The sequence below is a fragment of the Rattus norvegicus genome, chromosome 7, assembly GCF_036323735.1.
Source record: "Rattus norvegicus strain BN/NHsdMcwi chromosome 7, GRCr8, whole genome shotgun sequence".
In the NCBI taxonomy this organism is placed as follows: Eukaryota; Metazoa; Chordata; class Mammalia; order Rodentia; family Muridae; genus Rattus; species Rattus norvegicus.
The window spans coordinates 77,551,554-77,573,905 of NC_086025.1; the positions used below are offsets into that span (position 1 = coordinate 77,551,554).

Below are 22,352 nucleotides of genomic sequence, written 5' to 3' on the forward strand. Positions count from 1 at the left end.
TTTTGTCTAGGATATGTCCTCAAAGACTTTCTTAACTCCTCCTACTAAAGGCATCATTATCTGAGAGTGGCATAGGCTCTCCACCAAGCCTTTATCATTTAACCTTTTGGAGACCAATTAAGATGCAAACCATATCAAGAACTTTCTACCTCAGATCATACATCCACTGACCTAGAGGTCATGTGATAAGTGTAGCCTAGTTGCTGTTCTCTTTGCAACTCTAAAATTCTCATTTAAACTATTCCTGTCCTCAGTGTTGGATTTCAGGGAGTTATTGTCAGGGTCTGACATTGCTTTTGTTTCAGCTCCTTAAAGATAGCAGCTCATACTTTCTATTTATTTATAATTTAATAGGTTTTATTTGCATTCTTGGCTTTTATTCTTTTTGGAAAAATATTTTATGAATGTTTTGAGAAAATATTTATCTTATTACTCTATTTCCTAGATATTACATTGAGATCTTGCTGCAAGAGTATACATTGAGTGCTTTTGTTGATGTTGGACTGTACCAGTATAAAAGTGTCTTTACTGAACAGCAGACAGGAGATGCACTAAATGAAGAACAAGTCATCAAATCTCAGTCAACAGTTATCCCGGAAGTACAGGTTTGCTGTGATAATAGATTCACTTTACTGAAAGTCAGTGTCCAATACTGAGGATTGGCACTAGAATATTTGCCTAACATTTGTGAGGCTCTGAGTTCACTGCCTATCCCTTAAGAGATGAGGACAGGCTCCATTTGGTTATTATATTACATATGTTAGGAATATAACTTTGTAGTTATTGAATTTCCTTTGATATATCTATATTAGAATCATTAGGCTTTTATTTCGTAAGACTCATTCAAACATGTTGCAAAATATCATTTACAATACAATATAGTTGAGAGGCAATGAATAGCCAAGTTACAATTATTCAAAGTGTGTTTATGTCTGTATAGTAATTGTTTTCTTTATTTGGAAAATAGATTATAACATTGGAAAACTGGGAGACAGCTGATGCGATTAAGGAAGTCCAGCAGGTCACAGTAACCAGCCCATGTGTGGGAGCAAACTCATGTTCACTTTCCCAGTACAGATTCATCTACAACATGGAAAAGACTGGTAGCTATACTAACAAGAGAAATAGTTGCCTTTATGTATAAAAATGTATAAAGTACTCACTCTTGCATAATAATTTAGAAACTATAGCTTCAGTAGTGTGCTAAACAAAAGAGAAGAAACACATTATGAAGAAAGGGCTCTACTGAGATTAGAAAATAGCAAATAATTTTCAGACATACCCCACTGCATTTATTCATAATAATAATAATTATACACTTATACCTAAAAGAATATACATATTTATATGCATATGACTCCCATGTATAAATTCAGAAAAAAAGGAATCAAAATTATCATAATACAGAATAAATATATCTTTTAACTTTTCTTAGTAATACATCTATAAAATAGTAATTTGGCAATCAGTAACATATTTCTATATTAATTAATTCTAAGCAATTAAAAATCATAGACAACTATTTTTTGTTGCCTTAAGTCAGAATTATCAACTAGTGCATATAATAGTTATTTTTATGTCCCTTATCAAGACAATATTAACCAATTCAATAGTCTATATTACTATCCTGGATCAGTCTTCTGCTTGTTAACTTTAATGTGACCAAGAATAAATTTAAATACAGGACATTATTTTGGACTGCAACCATCTAGAAAGACTTCAATCTCTCTCTCTCTCTCTCTCTCTCTCTCTCTCTCTCTCTCTCTCTCTCTCTCCCAAAGTCTGGCTGCCTGCTGATGCTTCTGCCTTCATGTTGCAATCAGCTTTAAATGACCTTTGGTCTATAAAACCAGATTCAGTTCAGGTGACCAGCAAGAGGGATCTCCAGAGTTATATCTACACAATAACCTTTGCATCAACTAGAGGTAAGCTGTGTTTCATTTGTATTATAAGGCACAGAGAAAATTTGAAACTTCAGGAGATCTTAACAAATATGCGGTAAAATCTAGCAGGGTGTATTTACAGTACTGTATTCAATAGAGAAGGGCAATGGAATCCAAGGCCTTACTTAATTGCAAAGTAGCACCTTACACACAAGCTCGTGAATGTAAGCTGTTAATAGGAATTAACTTTATATTCTATTGATAGCCAACAAACTAGAAGTTTTTTTGCACTAAATAGATTTCTGCAGTAAATATTTACATCTAAAAAGACTAAATTAATGTTCTGAATATCCTGGTGCCCTTTACTGACTGATTTGATTTTAACCTGCTATACTTATAATGTTTCCCTTTAACTCATAAGTAGCATTTACATGTTATTTTGGCTGTCTCTTCTGTGAATAAATCTCCTCTACTGAAATATTCTTCATCTTTCCCAATTCCTCCTTCTTTTATGTTAATGCACCTCCAAATACAATCAATTTGGTTATAGTCGAATGCCTCTTTTTGATGTATATGTGTTGTATTAATTATCATTTTAAAACTCTAATTGGTACCTCATACAGGAGACTTTGATCTGCTTGGTTATGAAGTATTTGAAGGGAGTAATGTCACGCTGAATATCACAGAACACACCAAAGGAAAACCCAATTTGGAGACATTCACATTAAACTGGGATGGGATTGCGTCTAAGCCTCTTACCCCAGAGTCATCAGAAGCTGAAGTATGCTCTACAAACATTCTACCACATACATCTTCTGGATCCTTCACAGTTACCACTGGCCGTTTTTAGACAAATGTGAAAGGATGTTGCTTCTAGTATCAGCAAAAAAGAAATCACTTAAAATTGAGTTACTTGGATGAAATGTATATCATAAATGATTCTGTCTCACTTGGGCTCAGAGACAATCTAGTGTGACCACCCATTTTTCTGCACAAATGATCCCAAATTGATCTCTACCATTCTATGCTTATGTGGGGAGCATTAATGCCCCTACTCACAACAGTATTCTCCTTCACCCCAAATCCATAATTTTATTCTTTGCAAGTAGGACGGACCTTGAGAGGCAAAGGACAGCAAAGACTTTATTATGAAACTTAGATACTTCATTATTTTTATTGAAAACAAACCCATTTATTATCTTATATAAATAATACTTCAAGAAGACATAATACATTCTGCCTTGGCAAATTTGCTGTAAGCAAAGAAGGGAGGAAATATGCCAATGACTGATAGAATAAAAAGGAATTCTTTGCTCTGTAGGGCTGAAGTTGGGGGTGTGTTTAATGAAAGCATGCTTGTGCATTACCCAGTCATGTAAACTATCTGTACTGTGAATTTCAATTAACATTTGCTTGGGAATTAAATATTATGCATTGCCTTAAGCCTTTAATTCCTAAGAAACAATCATTTTCTGTCCTTTGCTAGACAAATAGATGTGAAGGTTATAAAACTTTTGAGTGCACAATAATTCCCATTTAATCCCAAATGTTTAGTATTTTAGATAATTGGAAGCTTAGGCATACAGGATTTGATATGTTCTCTTGAAAAACATTTGAGTATGTGTTTTTTCCTAGTTAATTTTGAATTTATTAGGGAAATCATTTATTTCAAATATGTTTAATTAGGTAATTTTTATTTCTTTTTTATTGCTGTCCTTAAAACAATAGTTAATGTAATGCCTGAATTATATAAAAGTAATGTAATAATAGCCAATTGAACATAATTACCCCAGAAAAACCCCTCTTGATCAGGTCAAAGGACACATTAAAAAATTCACATATTACCTTGAAAATTCTTACAAAATTATAGATAAAAGTATCCTAATTGTGACTCACAAGGGAATTGTCTCATGAAAATATTGTGATAGAAAACTAATTAGCCAGCCTAATAGTAGAGTTACTAATGCCCTAAATGCATTAGAAAGGAGCTACTAAAGCACATACTCCTCATTTAGTTTCAGGAAGCTGTGGAAGAGATGGTGAGCGCCAAGTGTCCACCAGAAATAGCACATCTGGAAGAAGGATTTCTAGTGAAATACTTCAGAGACTATGAAACTCATTTTGAACTGGTATGTTTAGTGAACCTTGAAAGGGACTGAATCAAAATGCCATGAGTGCTTGAGATTTTGTGATTTTTTTTCCAGAATTAGCATTAGTTGTTAGTACTATTCTGAGTCAAATTGCAAGGCTCCATTTAGCACCTTCCCTAGTGCTAAGAGGAAAACAGTGCTTCCAGTGTAGACAGTGAACACAATGGATAGAGACAAAAATTTTGGATTATGTTTCTGTGTGTTCTTCACATGACTGAAGAATTCATTCTCTTCCTCACTGCCTTCAGACCATATAATTTGTACTGGGATAAGTTATAGAAAGGGTTACAATAAATTCCTTTTCTTATTCTTTTGAAAACACTTAGTCTAATTATTATAATGCCTACCTAATTCGTGTTTGTTTCTAGAGAGGTATAAAAATTTTAATATATAGAGAAAAATATTTTAAAAATAGCATTCTATTTTTTATCCAAATAAATGAGGAAGCTAGATGTATATTCTTTCCTTTTTTTCCCATCTTTATTAAATTGGGTATTTCTTATTTACATTTCGATTGTTAATCCCTTTCCTGGTTTTCATGCCAACATCCCCCTAACCGCCCCCCATTACCGCCCTCCCCCCAACAATCACGTTCACTGAGGGGTCAGTCTTAGCAGGACCAAGGACTTACCCTTCCACTGGTGCTCTTACGAGGCTATTCATTTCTACATATGCAGTTGGAGCCCAGGGTCAATCCATGTAGAGTCTTTGGATAGTAGTTTAGTCCTGGAACCTCTGGTTGGTTGGCATTGTTGTTCATATGGGGTCTCAAGCCACTTCAGGTTCTTTCGGTCCTTTCTCTGACTCCTTCAACGGGGGTCCCATTCTCAGTTCAGTGGTTAACTGCTGGCATTCGCCTATGTATTTGCCATATTCTGGCTGTGTCTCTCAGGAGAGATCTACATCTGGTTCCTGTCAGCCTGCACTTTTTTGCTTCATCCATCTTATCTAGTTTGGTGGCTGTATATGTGTGGGCCACATGTGGGGCAGGCTCTGAATGGGTGTTCCTTCTGCCTCTGTTCTAAAGTTTGCCTCCCTATTACCTCCCAAGGGTATTCTTGTTCCCCTTTTAAAGAAGGAGTGAAGCATCCGCATTTTGGTCATCCTTCTTGAGTTTCATGTGTTCTGTGCATCTAGGATAATTTGAGGATTTGGACTAATATCCACTTATCAATGAGTGCATACCATGTGTGTTTTTCTGTGATTAGGTTACCTCACTCAGGATGATATTTTCCAGTTCCATCATTTGCCTATGAATTTCATAAAGTCATTGTTTTTGATAGCTGAGTAATATTCCGTTGTGTAGATGTACCACATTTTCTGTATCCATTCCTCTGTTGAAGGGCATCTGGGTTCTTTCCAGCTTCTGGCTACTATAAATAAGACTGCTATGAACATAGAGGAGCATGTACATTCTTTCTAAGTCACACTCCAAGAATATCAAGCACAGGTTTGAGGAGAGGGACCGGTGAATAAAACACTTGTAATGTGAGAACTTGAGTTCATATTCCCAGAACCCATGTAAAGCCAGACATGGCAATGAGAATCTGCAATCCTGGTGCTTGTATAGTGAGATTGGAGTTAGAGACATAAGAATCCCCAGAAACTTGCACAAGCTAGACCGTATATGCAACAGCAAAGAAGAGGTCCTGTTTTAAAGAAGGTGCAAGATGTGGCCATGACACATGTACACCTCACACATAAACATGCATGTGCACAAATAATTCATGCACTAACATACACAAAAATAAAACATAATGGCTAGATGGTTTTTATGCACACACATACACAGAAATAAAATTCAGGGTCTAGATAATTAAATATAATCAATAATCTAGAAATAACTATGAATCATTAAAATATATATTTCATGATACTTTGCATTAGCTGACTTTTTAGCAATACAATAATTTGTACAGCTTACTGGCAGCCTTCTCAACTGAATGTTTATATATTTATTTGAATATAGTCCTAATGACTGTAAGAATTACATTGTCTTGTATTCCTCACTACTGCATTTCCCAGCACCATCCCTGCATTCATTTCTGTGCTCTGCTTAACTTCAACTATTTGCATTTTCCAACACCAGATTCCTTCTGTCTTTGATGCATCACTCAGATGTCTAACCTCTGAAGACTGTTGATCATTTCTCTGACTTGAACAATTCCTGTTTATCTTTAAAGGCAACTCCATCACCTCTTCCAGTGGGATTGCTTTTACATGAGTGAGATGCTTCACATCAAAAGTAACAGAAGCCTTAGCTATTTTGTCCCTAGTGTTACCCACTTCATATAAGGATAGTGTTCTTCATCACTTGAATTATAGAAAAAATATAATAAAAACAAAACAAACAAAATACTGCTACAGGGTAATTACTAAACAAACACTCATGGAAAAGGTGAATAAATATCTTTAATTAGCTTATAGTATAAGAAAATGATAGGATTTAGAAATCAGTCATAAGAGGCACAATGGATTGTACAACTAGGGATTGGAATGAATTGTATAAAGAAATTCAGAGATGGGACAGATCTTTTTAAATTACAGTACTGAAGAAATTGAAGAAAGAATGGGATTAAACTTGAATAATTTAGTTGCAGATGTTGTGAGAAAAGCAAGACAATAAGCCATGTTTTTATTTGAAATATTGTTATTTCTGTAGGAACATAATAATAGAGCGCAGAAGACGGCCGAGACAGATGCATTCTGTGGCCGTTACTCCCTGAAAAACCCAGCTGTTCTTTTTGACTCAACAGATGTCAAGCCAAACAAATTACCATATGGAGACATTTTATTATTTCCTTATAATCAGGTGAGCTTGTGAAAACTGTATGCTAATTGAATCTGGGAAATACCCAGCTAATATAATTTCATGAAAATTTAAGACTAAGAAAAGGACTTGCCATTTTGAATCATGTCATGTTGGACAGGAGTAATGATTCATATTCTGGTTTCCGTGGTCTCTCTCCAGGTGATTCTCAGAAGAAAAGAGAAGGACGAGGAGGAAGGAGGGAGAGAGCAATAGCAATAAGGAAATATATTGTCATGTCTTATTCTTTATTTTATAATTTTATAAGACATGTTATTCATAAATTTTAATTGGAATTTATAGATCGCTAACTCTCATAGGGTGTAAAATATCTTCTATTTTAAAAGGAAATAGCATCCAAATATACAAATTCACTGTTAAGTCTTGTCTTCTGTAAGAGGAAGTCCCCAATTCCCTGACAGCTGATTAGTCAAAATCTACTGGTTTATTTTGTTTTTAAAGCTCTTTTATATTCTATATAAAATGTTCAATAAGTATATAGTGATTTGTATTGTATTACTCTGAATTGTTATAATACAAAGTAATTGTAAAAATGTTGTTATTGACTCCTTTCATATATTTTATGTAGCTGTGTTTAGCATACAAAGGATCTCTGGCCAACTTCATTGGTCTGAAGTTCAAGTATGAAGACAGTGGCAAGATCATTAGAAGTGCTGATATGCAATTTGAATATAACTTTGCTTCTGGAAATAAGTAAGATACATTATGGGTTCAAAACAAGTTATAGTACAACATACATGCTGTAGAGATGGTCTCATTTCTTTTGCTCAGCATGACCAGGTTGGCTTCCTTTCAGAGTTACAGGAACAACTCAACACATGCAAATCAGTAAACATGATGCAGCACATGATAAAGAACAGAAATCACAAGACACAATAGACGCAGAAAAGACTTTTGACAAAATCCAAAATCTCTTCACGATAAAACTCCCAAAGAGACTAGTACTAGAAGGAATAAGTCTCTAATTAATAAAGGATATATATGACAAGTTTATAGGCAACATTATATATTAAAAAGAAAAACTGAAAGCATTTCCACTAACATTAGAAACAGAATTTTTATCCTATTTTCCACATATTTAACATAGTAGCTAATTCTATGCTAACTCGTTTTCACTAATGTGATCTATACCAATTGTGTTTCTTAACTTCCCACATATCTTGATAGAAAGTTATTTTAAATCCCTATAGCTAATACGAAGGCTACAAATAAATCTGTTTATGTACACAACACTAATCTGTCACTGACTGAAATTTTTTGTTTTATAAAATTTGGGAAGTGCCATTTGTTCGTGTTTGTGTGTACATACACCTGTGGGCATGTGTAGAAGGGTGTGTCCATATGTAAACAAGAGAGGTTAACATTGAACACTTTCCTTAGTCACTTTCCTTGTTATTTTTGAGGTGGAGTCTTAAAGTGAACCTGGAGTTCACCAGGTAGGCTAGACTTTAAAGGCAACGAACTCCAGAGCTCCTCCAGTTTCTGCTCTCCAGTTCTGTCACCAAAGACTGTGGTACCAGTGTTTTACAAGGATGTTGGAGACTTAAACTCAGGTCCCTTTGTTTGTGAAGCAAGTATTTTCCAAATAGAGCCATCTCTCTAACCCATTGTTCTTTAAATTATAACACCTTTTAGAATGTGTATGTGTGTGTGTGTTACAAATATGAACACTAAATTATTCAATGTATTTCAGATGGACCTACACTTGCATAGATCTTCTAGATTTCTTACAAACCAAATATGCTGGGACAAGTTTTTCTCTACAAAGAATTAGCTTACAAAAGTCATCAGAATTCCAATCCATTTATGTGGATGCCGTGTACATTGGACAGATACCTACAGTCTCAGTCTTGGATGGTATGTTGAGTCATTTTATATAGACTGATAATGTTACAAATGAAAGTTTTATTTTAGTGTCTTAGCATCATTTATTTATCATGTTTGAATCACAGAGTCTGACAATAACAGAGCAAAAACTTAACACCATAATCTTATTTCCCACTTACTTTTTTCAGAAATGCCAAAGCGAAGACCTCCAGCATTAGCAAACAGAGGAATATTTTTAAAGCATTTTCAGGTTGACCAGACCAAATTAAGTGAATCAGCTCTGACAATTCAGTATTCAATTACCATAAGTTTCTATAACTGCAGTCATAATATACCAATGATGGGTGTGAGCTTTGGGCAGGTAAGCCTAGAACTTTATGGTACTTTAAACTTTGTGACCATCAGATTTGATGTAGTGTATCTTCTTAACTAAAAATATCTGGTGTACAATTGAATATTATATATTATTCTGAAACAGTGGTCATGATTTAGAGACTTATTGAGGTTGAAGATGAAAATTTTGAAAATTCCTCAAAAACTTGTCTAAGGAGAAAAATCAGGGGAAGTATCTATAAAACATCAAGACTGGAGGCTTATGATATGACTCAGTGTGTAAGCATGGTGGCTGTTGCCAGTCTTGATAGCCTGAGTATAATTACTGAAAACCGTATAATAGAGACAGCCAAGTCGTGCAAGGTGTACCTCATGACACATGGCGCACACACACAAGCACACACACACACACACACACACACACACACACACACACACACACAGGAGAGAGAGAGAGACAGAGAGACAGAGACAGAGACAGAAGCAAAGCCAGAGAATAAATTAAATGTAATAAAAAGGAAGAGTGTTTGTTGTCAGATTTAAGTAGAATTTTCCTTATGTACATAAACATTCATTGGCTCTCCATTTTAGAAATTCATTTTAAAGTATGTTTTAGGTTAATTTAGTCATGTATATGGGCTTTTTGCCTGCATGTATATCTACATGTATGTCACCACCTGGGTCACAGCCAGAAGAGGGTGTCAAATAACTAGAACTGCAGGAAAAAATGACCGTGAGCTGCTTTGTAGGTGCTGGGAATTAAATCTGGGTCCTTAGAAGGGCAGCCAGTGTCCTTCACCCTTAAGCCCCCAAAAGGGAATCTTAAATATATATTATTAAAGGAAAGTTGAGTGTTCCAGGGTTTTAAAGTGTTCTAGAAGTTATTTGTTATGAACGGTATTTCATTTGCTCCCATCAAAATCTATAATAAGAAAGAAGATGTGGTTTTCCATGGATCCAAAGGAATTTTAAAAGTTCATGGACTGCTTGAGTTATGTAAACTTCAACCAGAATTCAAAGCTAAAAATGAACATTTTAAAATGTAATTTCCTATAAATACATACATACTTTATTAGTTTTATTTCCACAACAAATTAAAAACAAATATAGGAAAGCTCAAGATTAAAGTTTAATTAACCTAGAAAGAAACTCTCACCAAATAAACACTTTATAACTGAAGATTTGGAAGAAGTAAATATTCTACAAAATTTTGTCTTTAAGTCATTCTGGAGCAGTGTTTAGTCTTACTGTCTTCAAGATGGTCATTTTGTTAATATGTCTTGTAAATGCTTTACTAAATAATAGTAAAAATGTGCCAAGTTGGGATTTTGTGTTCTTCAAATGCAAGCCTTTGCCAAGTTTCCTCATTTACACCAATAACTGCTAATTGCAATATAGTCTTAGTTATTTAAGATTAAATTGGAGAATATGGACCTTGTTTTGTTTAAAAAAAACATATCCACATGTAAGATTTTCTTAGTTAGGGTTTTACTGCTGTGAACAGACACCATGACCAAGGCAACTCTTATAAGGACAACATTTAATTGGGGCTGGCTTACACGTTCAGAGGTTCAGTCCATTATTATCATCAATGAGGGAGCATGGCAGCATCCAGGCAGGCATGGTGTAGGAGGAGCTGAGTTCTACATCTTGTACCAAAGTCGAACAGGAGAAGACTGGCTTCCAGGAAGCTAAGATGAGGGTCATGAAGCCTACTCCCACAGTGGCACACCAAGGTCACAGCCCCAAATAGTGCCACTCCCTCAGCCAAACATCTTCAAACCATCACAAAGACCAATACAGCAACACACAGTATTTTAGAAACTTTAACTTTGAGATTATTTAAAGACCAAACCCAATTGTAAAAAATTATTTAGACATGACCTCATATCCCTCAGGCATTCTTTCCAGCAACAAATGAAATAGCCAGATTCCATACAAGGTTTCCAGCATTTGGTGTTCTTATCATTTTTTTTATTTAAGCATTAGAATAGATGACATTAATCTCATTAGGATTTAATTTATATTTTCTAATGGCTGGTGATGTTGAATATCATTTTATGAACTTCTTTACTACTTATGTATTTTCTATGGAGTACTTATTTATGCTTTTTGAACATTTTGAAAACTTTTTAAAATTCACTTTACATCTTACTCACTGACAGCCTCTCAGTCACTCCTTCCCCACAGCATTTCTTCCACCCTCTTCCTCTTCTCTGAGAGGGTGCCTCACCACCCTGGGTATCCCCCTGAACCTGGGCCAGTTTCCTCTGACTTTTATTCCCCCTTAGAAGAAAGATTCAAGCATCCTCACTTGTTTTTTCCTCTTGTTTAACTTCTTTTGGTCTGTGAAGTGTAGATTGTCATTCTGTACTTTACAGCTAATATCTACTTATAAGTGAGGACATACCTGCAAGTCCTTTTTTGACTGGGTTACCTCAAGCAGGATGAAATTCTCAAGTCCCATCCATTTGCCTACAAAATTCATGATGTCCTCATTCATTCTTAATAGCTGAATAGTATTCCACTGTGTAAATGAACTACATTTTCCGTATCCATTCATCTATTGTGGGACATCTGGGTTGTTTCCAGCTTCTGGCTATCACAGATAAGGTCACTACAAACATAGTGGAACATGTGCCCTTGTGGTATGGTGGGGCATCTTTTGGGTATGTATCTAAAAATGGTTATAGCTGAGTCTTCAGGTAGCTCTATTTCCAATTTTCTGAGGAATTGGCAGATTGATTTCCAGAGTGGTTGTACCAGCTTTCAATTCCACCAGCAATGGAGGAGTGTTCCTCTTCCTCCACATCCTGTCCCTCATGTGCTGTCACCTGAGTTCTTGATCTTCACCATTCTGATGATGGAATCTCAGAGTTGTTTTGATTTGTATTTCCTTTATTACTAAGGACTTTGGAACTTTCTTTTTGTGCTTCTTGGGTATTCAAGACTCCTCTATTGAGATTTCTGTTCAGCTCTGTACCTCATTTTTTTAATTGGGTTATTTGGATTCTTTGTGTCTAACATCTTGAGTTCTATATAAATTTTGGATATTAGCTCTTTTAGATGTAGGGATTGGGAAGATCCTTTTCCAATCTGTAGGCTGACATTTTCTCCTACTGAGAGTATCCTTGCCTTACAGAAGCCTTTAGGTTTCATGAAGTCCCATTTATCAATTGATGATCTTAGACTCTGAACCACTGGTGTTATATTCAGGAAATTGTTTCCTGTACCAATGAGTGCAAGGTTTCCCACTTTCTCTTCTATGAGATTTAGTGTATCTGGTTTTATGTTGAGGTTCTTGATACACTTGGATGTGAGTTTTGTGTAGGGTGATAAACATGGATCTATTTGCATTCTTCTACATGTAGATATCCACCTAGACCAGCACCATTTGTTGAAGATGATTTTTTTTGACTCTATGATTTTTGGCTTCTTCATCAAAAATCAAGTATCTATAGGTGTCTGGGTTTGTTTCTGGGTTTTTGATTTGATTCCCCTGGTCAATGTGTCTGTTTTTGTACCAATACCATGCAGTTTTTAATACAATTGCTCTGAAGTCCAGCTTGAGGTCAGGGATGATAATTACTTCTGAATGTTTTTTATTATTCAGGATTATTTTGGCTATTCTGGGTTTTTTGTTTTGACATAATGAATTTGCGAATTGTTCTATCAAGGTCTATAAAATGTGTTGGAATTCTGATGGGAATTGCATTGATTCTGTAAGACTGCTTTTGGCAAGATGGCCATTTTCACTATGTTAATCCTATCTGTCCATGAGCATGGTTGATTATTCCATCTTCTGAGATCTTTGAGTTCTTTCTTCAGAGTCTTGAAGTTCTTGTCATATAAATCTTTTACTTACTTGGTTAGAGTTACACCAAGACATTTATATTATTTATGGTAATTGTGACTGGCACTATTTCCATAATTTCTTTCTCAGCCTGTTTTTTGGTTGTGTAGAGGAGGGCTACTTATATTTTTCAGCTAATTTTGTATCCAGCCACTTTGCTGAAGGTGTTTATCAGCTTAAGGAGTTCTCTGGTAGAATTTTCTGGGGTCAATTTTGTAAGCTATTATATCATCAACAAAGAGTGATACTCTGACTTCTTTCCAATTTGTATTCCCCTGATCTCCTTTAGTTGTCTTATTGCCCTGGCTAGAACTTCAAGTACTATATTGAATAGATAGGGAAAGACTGGCCAGTCTTCTCTTACCCCTGATTTAGAAGAATTGCTTCAAGTTTCTATTTAAGTTGGTGCTGGCTATTGACTTGCTGTATGTTGCTTTGATTTTGTATAGATATTTACCTTGGATCCCTGGTCTCTCTAACATTTTTGATATGAAGTGGTATTGGATTTGGTCAAAGGCTTTGATTATCTAATATGATCATCATATAATTTTTTTCTTTCGTTTGTTTATATGGTGCATTACATTGATGGACTTTCAATTATTGCATCCCTGGGATGATGCCTACTTGATCATGATGGATGATGTTTTTTGATGTGTTCTTGGATTCAGTCTGCGAGTATTTTATTGAGTATTTTTATATCAATATTAATAAGAGAAATTGTTCTGAAGTTTTCTCTCTTTGTTAAGTCTTTGTGTGGTTTAGGTATCTGGATGACTGTGGCTTCATAGAATGAGTTTGGTAGTATTCCTTCTGTTTCTATTATGTGAAATAGTGTGAGGATTATTGGTATTAGCTCATTCAGAAAATCTGGTAGGATTTTGAAGAAAAACCATCTCGTACTGCGCTGTTTTGGTTGGGAGACTTTTAATGACTACTTCTATTTTCTTAGGTGTTATATGGCTGTTTAAATAATTTACCTGATCTTGATTTGACTTTGTTATGTGGTATCTCTCTAGAAAATCATCCATTTTGTTATGATTTTCCAATTTTTTGGAGTATAGATTTTTTAAGTAGTATCTAATGTTTCTTTGAATTTCCCTAGTGTTTATTCTTCTATCTCTCTTTTCACTTCTGATTTTGTTTATTTGGATACTGTCACTCTGTCTTTTGGTTAGTTTGGCTAAGGGTTTGTTTATTTTGCTGATTTTCTCAAAGAACCAGCTCGTGTTTTGGTTGATTCTTTATGTTGTTTTGTTGTTGTTGTTGTTGTTGTTGTTGTTGTTGTTTCTAAGTGATTGATTTCAGCCCTGATTTTTTATTGGATATTTTATATACATTTTAAATGTTACCCCCTTTCCTGGTTTCCCCTCCATAAAGCCCCTATCCCATTCTTCCTCCCCCTGTTTCTATGAGGGTGCTTCACCACCCACCCACTCACTCACTCCCGACTCCCTGCCCTGGCATTCTCCTACACTGGGGCATTGAGTTTCACAGTACCAATGGCCTCTCCTCCCATTAATACCCACCAAGGCCATCCTCTGCTACATATGCTGCTGGAGCCATGGGTCGCTCTATGTGTACTCTTTGGATGGTGGTTTAGTCCCTCGGAGCTCTGGGGGTTATTGTTGGTTGATATTGTTGTTCTTCCTATGGGGTTGAAAACTCTTTCAGCTCCTTCAATTCTTTCTCTAACTCTTCCATTGGGACCCCGCTCTCAGTCCAATGGTTGGCTGTGAGCATCTGCCTCTGTATTTGTCAGGCTCTGGAAGAGCCTCTCAGGAGACAGCCATATCAGGTTCCTGTCAGCACACACTTCTTGGCATCCTCAATAGTGTCTGGGTTTGGTGACATGGATCCCAGTGTGGGGCAGTCTCTGGATTTAGCTCTGATTTTGATTGTTTCCTGCCTTCTACTCCTCTTTGGTGTACTTGGTTCTTTTTTTTTCCTAGAGCTTTCAGGTATACTTTTAAATTGCTGGCATGAGAATTTTCTAATTTCCTCATGGAAATACTTAGTGCTATGAGCTTTCCTCTTAGCACTGCTTTCAGGGTGTTTCATGGCTTTTAGGTATGTTGTGCCTTCATTTTCATTGAATTCTAGAAAGTCTTTAGTTGTGGAGAGAGTTGTTCTATTACCATGAGTGTGTAGGCTTCTTGTTTTTCTGTCCAGCTTTAATCCATAATGGTCTGAGAAGATACATGGCATTATGTCAAATTTCTTGTATCTGTTGAGGCTTGGTGTGACTGATTATATGGTAAATTTTGGAAAAGGATCCATGGGGTACTGAGAAAAAGATATATTCCTTTGTGTGGAGTAAAATATTCTATAGATGCCTGTTAGGTCCATTTAATCCACAATGACTGTTAGTTTCATTATTTCTCTGTTTAGTTTTTGTGTGGGTGATCTATCAAAGTGTGAAAGTGGGGTGTTGAAGTCTTCCAGAATTAATGTGTGAGGTTCTATGTGTGATTTAAGCTTCAGCAATTTCGTTTTTCAAATACAGGTGCCCTGTGTTTAGGGCACAGATGTTCAGAATTGAGATATCCTCTTGGTAGATTTTTCCCTTGATGCTTATGAAATGTCCTTCCCTGCCTCTCATGATTAATTTTGGTTGAAAATCTATTTTATCAGAGAGTAGAATGGCTACTTTAGCTTGCTTCTTGGGTCCATTTGCTTGAAAAAAATTTTTTCAGTCCTTTGTTCTGAGGTAATGTCTATCATTACTGCTGAGGTCTATATCTTGTATTCAATAGAATGATGAATCCTGTTTTCCAGTCCATTCTGTGACCCTGTGTCTTTTTTAGGGGAATTGTGTTCATTGATGTTTAGAGATACTAATGACCAGTGATTGTCAGTTCCTGTTTTTCTTAATGTTGGTGGTGTTAGTCTCTCTCTCTCTCTCTCTCTCTCTCTGTCTCTCTCTCTCTTTCTCTCTCTCTCTCTCTCTGTCTCTCTCTCTCCTCTTCTCTCTTCCATCTCCTGTATTTTGTTGGTGATGTTTGTATCTATTGTTTTTGTACATTTTTCCTGGGCTTTCCATCTCCAGGATTCCCTCAATTTGTGTTTCCTTTATTGCTTCTACTTCAACTATCAGGTCTTTCACCATTTTATTTATTTCTTTTACCTGTTTAATTGTATTTCCTATATATCTTTAAGAGATTTATATGTATGTTTTCTCTTTAAACACCTCTATCTGTTTGATTAGTATTTTCCTATATTTCTTTAAGGGATTTATTCATTTCCTCTTTTTTCTTTTTTCTTTTATTAAAATACTAAGTTCATTTAACATGCATATTTATCTCCCTATCATTTTCCACATCTGATCACCACCATTACTATATCATATCATAACATTTCTTACATACTTAATACCAAGTAAAGGGTGAAGTTCCATCCTTGAAAACTAAACATTCATTTAGACAACACATTCTTGGCATTGAACCTGGACAACATTTCTTAAACACAGTAGGGAAAATTCTTGCTTTGCATTATAAAAAGGACTGCCAGAAATCAGCTATTACATTAATGATGTAAGGTGGAATATTTCAAACTGTTTAAACAATTTTCTTAAAAAGACTTTCTTCACTGCCAGAGATTTTGAATAGCCTCCTGGTCAGTCATAGGGAAACAATTCTGCACATAGTTAATGAACTTGGATTCCACCTTGGGAGGAGTGGTTGAGAAATCATTTATTTAAGCTCATTTTGTGGTTATGATTACAGGTATGTGCTCCATTCCATTCTCTTTAATGTATTTTCTTCCACCAGTAGCACACTCTCTTGGTTATTGTGGCTACATAGTAAGCCTGAACACTCAATGGAGTGATTCTTTTGTGTTGTTCTTCTTGGGTTGAAGCACTTTATTTTAGGTTCTGTCTTCAAAGAAATTTTGTTACTTTTTTTGTACCTAGAGAATGTCTTTCTGTTGAGTCTTCTAATGTAAGAAATATCTACCTCAGTTTACTTTAATCTTATGTTTTAACGAAAATAGCATTTTAGCTATTTTTTAAGATTTATTTATTTATTATATATAAGTACACTGTTGTTGTCTTCAGACACACCAGAAGAGGGCGTCAGATCTTATTACAGAGGATTGTGAGTCACCATGCAGTGGCTGGGATTTGAATTCAGGACCTCTAAAAGAGCAGTTAGTGCTCTTAACCACTGAGCCATCTCTCCAGCCCCAAACCTAGCTGAGTAAGCACTCTGTCAATTGAGATACACTCCAACTGCTAGATTTTTCAGTCTGATATTTATTTCATCTCCAGGTATGCAACTCTTTCACATAAAAGTCTAGAACAAATCCATACATATGACGGATCCATAGGTTAAAAGAAATGTTCTGCAAACCCCTGTCTTTATACTTACTTCCATCTCTCCAGCTCTATTTGACCTACTCTATGATGACTTTTTATTAGACTTCTATAATTTCTTAGATCAGATTCAGACCTGGGTTTTTGGCACCTCTCTCTCTCTCTCTCTCTCTCTCTCTCTCTCTCTCTCTCTGGTGTTGTGATGTGTATCTGTGGTGGTATTGTGATGTGTGTGTGTGTGTGTGTGTGTGTGTGGTGGTGATGGTGGTGGTGTGATGTATGCATATGCACATAGGTGGAGGCCAAAGGAGGATATAAGGTGCTGTTCTCTCTCTCTGTCTCTCTCTGTCTCTGTCTCTGTCTCTCTGTCTCTGTCTCTCTGTCTCTGTCTCTCTCTCTGTCTCTCTCTCTCAACCCTAGCTTGTTAATTCAGTTTATCTCCATGTCTCCTTATCTACAGCTGTGGAGTCTCTGGCATTTGTCTATCTGGATCTTTCTATCCTTTTTTATGTGGATGTTGGAATACGACATCTGATTCCTATGCTTACACAGCAAGCTGAGACATCTCGCCAGTCCCCAGAACAATTGGCTAGAATATTATGTAGTGATTTAAAGTTTGAAGCAATTAAAAATGATCTTGTATTTTTATTTGAAAATAGAGTCTTCTTTCATATAGCATATCACACCCCACTTTTCCCTTCCTCCAGTCATCTCAGTTTCCCCATCCCATTGTCTCTCTCCTTCAGATCCAATCCCCTTCCCTTTCTCTTTAGAAAGAAACAGACCCTCAAGAGACAACAACCAAGCACACCAAAATAGGTTACAATAAGACAAGGCAAAAGCCCTCATATTGAAATTGGACAAGGCAACGAAATAGGAGAAAAAAGTCCCAAGAACTGGCAAGAGTCACTTACAACCTATGAATATAACACATATTACTTTTGTATGTTGATTAGTGTTCAGTAATTTAAAATTTCCTACTGAGTCTTGTCAATCACTCTACGACCATATAACTCCTTGTATTGTTGGTGGAATATTTATCGTTATCCTCTAAAAGGAGTTTTAGCTATTTGATAGTGATGATTACATCTCATGCTTCTTTGCCTCCACACAGTGGTGTGCTTGTACTTTGAACAGAATGCTTGCTTGATAAATATTTGTTCCTTGAGTGACGGAGGGTGTGCTCTGAATTAATGAGGTATTACTGTGATTCCAGCTGATGGCTGCACAGATGACTGAGTTGACTTTGCCCTCATTACTGAGCTGTATAGGCATGGCCTGTGTTGATTTATGGGGCTCTCCTTAATGTCCTGAAGAATCCTGAATATATGAGGCTCATTTATGTCGTGTCACAGGATCCTACATGATGAAATAGAAACTGTGTTAGCCATTGTTAGGTTTAATCATTCTATCAATATTTATTTTGGAAATTAGATAGTCACAAACGAGACAAAGAACGAGTCGGTTTACAGAGGAAATAATTGGCCAGGGGAGTCAAAGATTCGTATTCGAAAAATTCAAGAAGCTTCTCCACCTGTAAGTGGCAGCTTTGATATTCAAGTTCATGGACATACCCTGAAAGGTACATATGAAATGCTTAGAATTATTAGAGGCATACCAACGTTTTTCATGCATACATGTATGCATTGTGCTAAAAGTTCAGTGTTATTGTTCCTGGTACTTACTGTGTATCACCTAAACACATGTCATTTAATAACATGAACCATATTGAAATCAGTAATAGCATTTTTGTTTCAGAATTGTTTGCAGTTTAGTAAACAACTCAGCCATCTGAAGCCAATTTTATCAGTTATAGCCATTTTGATCTAAAAGTAATATACAAATGTCAGTAAAAACATAGTAAACTCCTTAAAAATCCTTTTAGGAGTGGTTGAAACTATGGTCTTGTATAAAGCTAAAATTATGAAAATTTGGAAATTGTGGCCTTTTATGATGCATACATTGAAAAATCACGACTGTGTTATCCAGAAATTTTATAATATTAAAATAATATAAAATTATATTGGAATAGTATTTTAAAATACAATCTTCACTAAACCATCTAAGCATCTATTGTCCTGTCCAAAATGGTACCTACTACCATGTCTCCACTGAACATTTGTGCTGGAATAAGCACCATATATCGACATGAATAATATTTGGTGTGGTTTATCCTTGTTTAGTTTTAGTTTAGTATCTGTTTAGTTTTACTTTGTAAAATATTACTGCTAGCACTAGAAAAATGTTAACTAATGTCTGTGATTCCAAATCTTTAACATGTGGACAGTGAGTGATAATTTAAATAATAGTGAATCATATTTTTGATATACTTAATTTTAGTGACACTTTTTTGGTTTGTATAGTTTAAATTTAAACAAGAAACTAGATTATCTAGAATAAATGTCATTTGAGTGTCTTCTTCATTTTCTTATCAAATATGACTTTTTAATTTCTAAAGTTTATCTCATTTCATGAATTATAGATTATTCATAAAGCAAACTGGCATTCGAATAAAAATGCAAAACTAAGACAACATTTAGATTTGTTACTCATATAATTTTGTTTCTTGTTAATACATAAATTCTTCCATAAACACTCTAAACTTCTTTTATATGGGAATATGATTGAAGAATGACGTTTTACATACACAGTACCATGAAGGCTGCTCAGTTGTGAATTTTAGTTTCTTTCTGTGATACAGGCATCCCTGCCGCTGTGCCAGCCGCAGACTTGCAGTTCGCCCTGCAGAGCCTGGAAGAAATAGAACGAGTGTCAGTAAGCAGAGAGGGAACCTGTGCAGGCTACTCGTGGAGCATCAACTGGAAAAGCCCCTGTGGAAAGCAGCCTCTTCTGCAGGTGCCTGCATTAGTACAGCTTCTGTGTCCTTCTCTGTGCTCCTTGCTCATGTGCACTCTTCCTTATCCTAAAAGAAACTGGCGCTTGTGGATTTTTCAAAAGCAAACCATAAACTAGTTTTATTTTGTTTTTGCTTTTTTTGTTTATTTTTTTACACAGGATTTCACTTTGTAGCCTTAGTTGGCCTGCTACTTTCTGTATAGACCAGGCAAGCATTGAATAGATAGAAATATGGACAGAAATCCACTTGACTTTGCCTCCCACATGCTGGGATTAAAGGTGTGTGCCATCACACCAAGCTCATGAATGATTTTTAAAATTATTTGATAATTAAAATAATATGCATTAGAATGAGGTGTTCTTTTCCATAGAGGCCAGCTGTTGGTACTTTTAAATCCCATTGCTATATGGAAAAAGCCAAGAGGAATAATGAGAAGATCCCTGATGGTATACAGGCAGTCTCATAAATATATTCAGCTATAATTTAGAGAGTACACACACAATTAGCTTTATTACCCATAGTTCTAAGACTGTGAAAGTTTTGGTTATTATAAAGATTGCCTGCTTAAGTCAACTCTAAAGTCATCTGCTGTTATATATTTTACACATAGTAGATTTGTGAACACCAGTATATCTCAAGAAGAATGGACTCACAGAATCTAAAATCAAAACAAAGTTCCTGCAAATAGGATAGGATAGTGCAGAATCCTCTGGGATTTGTGGTTTTTGTGAGTGTGTGCATGCATGTGCGCATGCACACACAAAGTCTAATGATTCTTAGCGATAGTGAAAGTAAGAGGAAACACTTCTAATATTCTGTTGGTTAGAATGTAAAGGAGACCAATTTTTTGGAAGATTTTGTAGTGCTATCTTAATATATAACTACCTGTGATTTAACAATCTGCTCTATAATTCCACCCTACTGAAACAGTAATACAAATGTGAAATGGGATAACAAAAAAGGTGGTCACCATGGCATCATTTCTCCCTGTAAAGCTATAGAAAGTTAAATCTCTTTAATGGGACAATGATTGTTGAAATGACAGAACTCTTTATTGACTAGTCTGTAACCATATGCTATGACAAGGTGGAGAAGGTGCAGAACCCTACTCAGGAAATTTATTGAATGGGGTGATAGGAAATTAGAAGACAAAAACCACATAAAAGTATATAGACACAAAATTCACTGTGCAAAATATGTTATACAGCCACAGGGCTTTTTTTCATTTTACAGGCATGTACTTGGAACTAGAATTCTAAAATTCTCTCATTGAGACTGGCCTCCTCTAGCCAGCTCTGCTCATTTCTGGGATTCATCTCCTCTTTTTCCACCAGTCTCCACTGCTTAATCACCACTCTCTGTTCGTCATCACACACTCAAGGCATCATGGAGGCACTTATATTTTTGCCAGTGCCTTTAGATGTCAGAAGGTTGCCATACTGACATGAAGACATTGATATGACCAGATTATACATATAAATGTAAATTGACTTTATTTTAAAGAGTAGAAGAAAATATGATTCCAGAATGAGATAGCAGGATAGTCAGAGGTGAAAAAGAGTAAAGGGAAAAAAAGCTCAACTTTTTAATTATTTATGAATGATTTATCAAAGTAAATATATTGAGAAGAAAAAGAAAGCATTTTTCAAGCATAATATTAAATGAATTTGTTTTCTTTAGGTCCACTCATGTTTTAATTAATGCAATATATTATAATGCAATGATCTTACCAGTTTTTGAATAGATTATTGTTTCTCTAGAAAGTTTTTCAAACAAATGACTAAATTTAATGTTTTATATCCATAAGCTTTTATTCAGATTTCACTTATTCTTAAATTGGTTCTATTTTCGATTGCGATTCTATAAATTCATTTTGTCTAAAAAATAGATCAATGATTCCAACATTCTTGGAGAAAAGGCTAGTGTGACAGTTACCTCAATAAAGGAAGGTGGTTTATTTAGACAACGTATACCTGGAGACATGCTTCGTACACCTAATCAACAACCACAGGTAGGACTCAAGCTTTATTCATAACATTTATAATTTCAAATGTATAACTAATTTGTACCAATCTGCAAAAGACTTTGTAATGCAGAAGTGTTTTCAACTGTAGTTTCATGTGAATATTTTTACCAGTTGGTCAAACTCATTATTTTCTAAGTCTGGGGAAAATTATCTTCCTAATGTTTTAAGAATTCTTTTTAATTTACCACTTCCAGAATTAGTAACTGTTTTTATTCTATTTAATCTTTGTAGCATTAGTGTCAGGTAATTATTAATGTTGGTACTTTAGTGATAAGAATATT

At 35.4% G+C, this 22,352-nt stretch overlaps 1 protein-coding gene across 2 annotated transcripts in view; it reads left to right on the forward strand.

Moving 5' to 3' along the window:
* Window positions 1–22,352, forward strand: part of Pkhd1l1 (PKHD1 like 1) — a 174,932-nt gene that overhangs the window by 46,491 nt on the left and 106,089 nt on the right. For both annotated transcript variants that reach the window (XM_039079161.2, NM_001034931.2), the window contains exons 15-26: window positions 446–605; window positions 968–1,103; window positions 1,782–1,925; window positions 2,507–2,664; window positions 3,899–4,012; window positions 6,696–6,845; window positions 7,432–7,556; window positions 8,557–8,720; window positions 8,879–9,051; window positions 18,623–18,770; window positions 19,890–20,044; window positions 21,934–22,056. In XM_039079161.2, coding sequence (XP_038935089.1) covers window positions 446–605; window positions 968–1,103; window positions 1,782–1,925; window positions 2,507–2,664; window positions 3,899–4,012; window positions 6,696–6,845; window positions 7,432–7,556; window positions 8,557–8,720; window positions 8,879–9,051; window positions 18,623–18,770; window positions 19,890–20,044; window positions 21,934–22,056 — 1,750 coding nt within the window. The remainder of the gene's footprint in view (window positions 1–445; window positions 606–967; window positions 1,104–1,781; window positions 1,926–2,506; window positions 2,665–3,898; window positions 4,013–6,695; window positions 6,846–7,431; window positions 7,557–8,556; window positions 8,721–8,878; window positions 9,052–18,622; window positions 18,771–19,889; window positions 20,045–21,933; window positions 22,057–22,352) is intronic.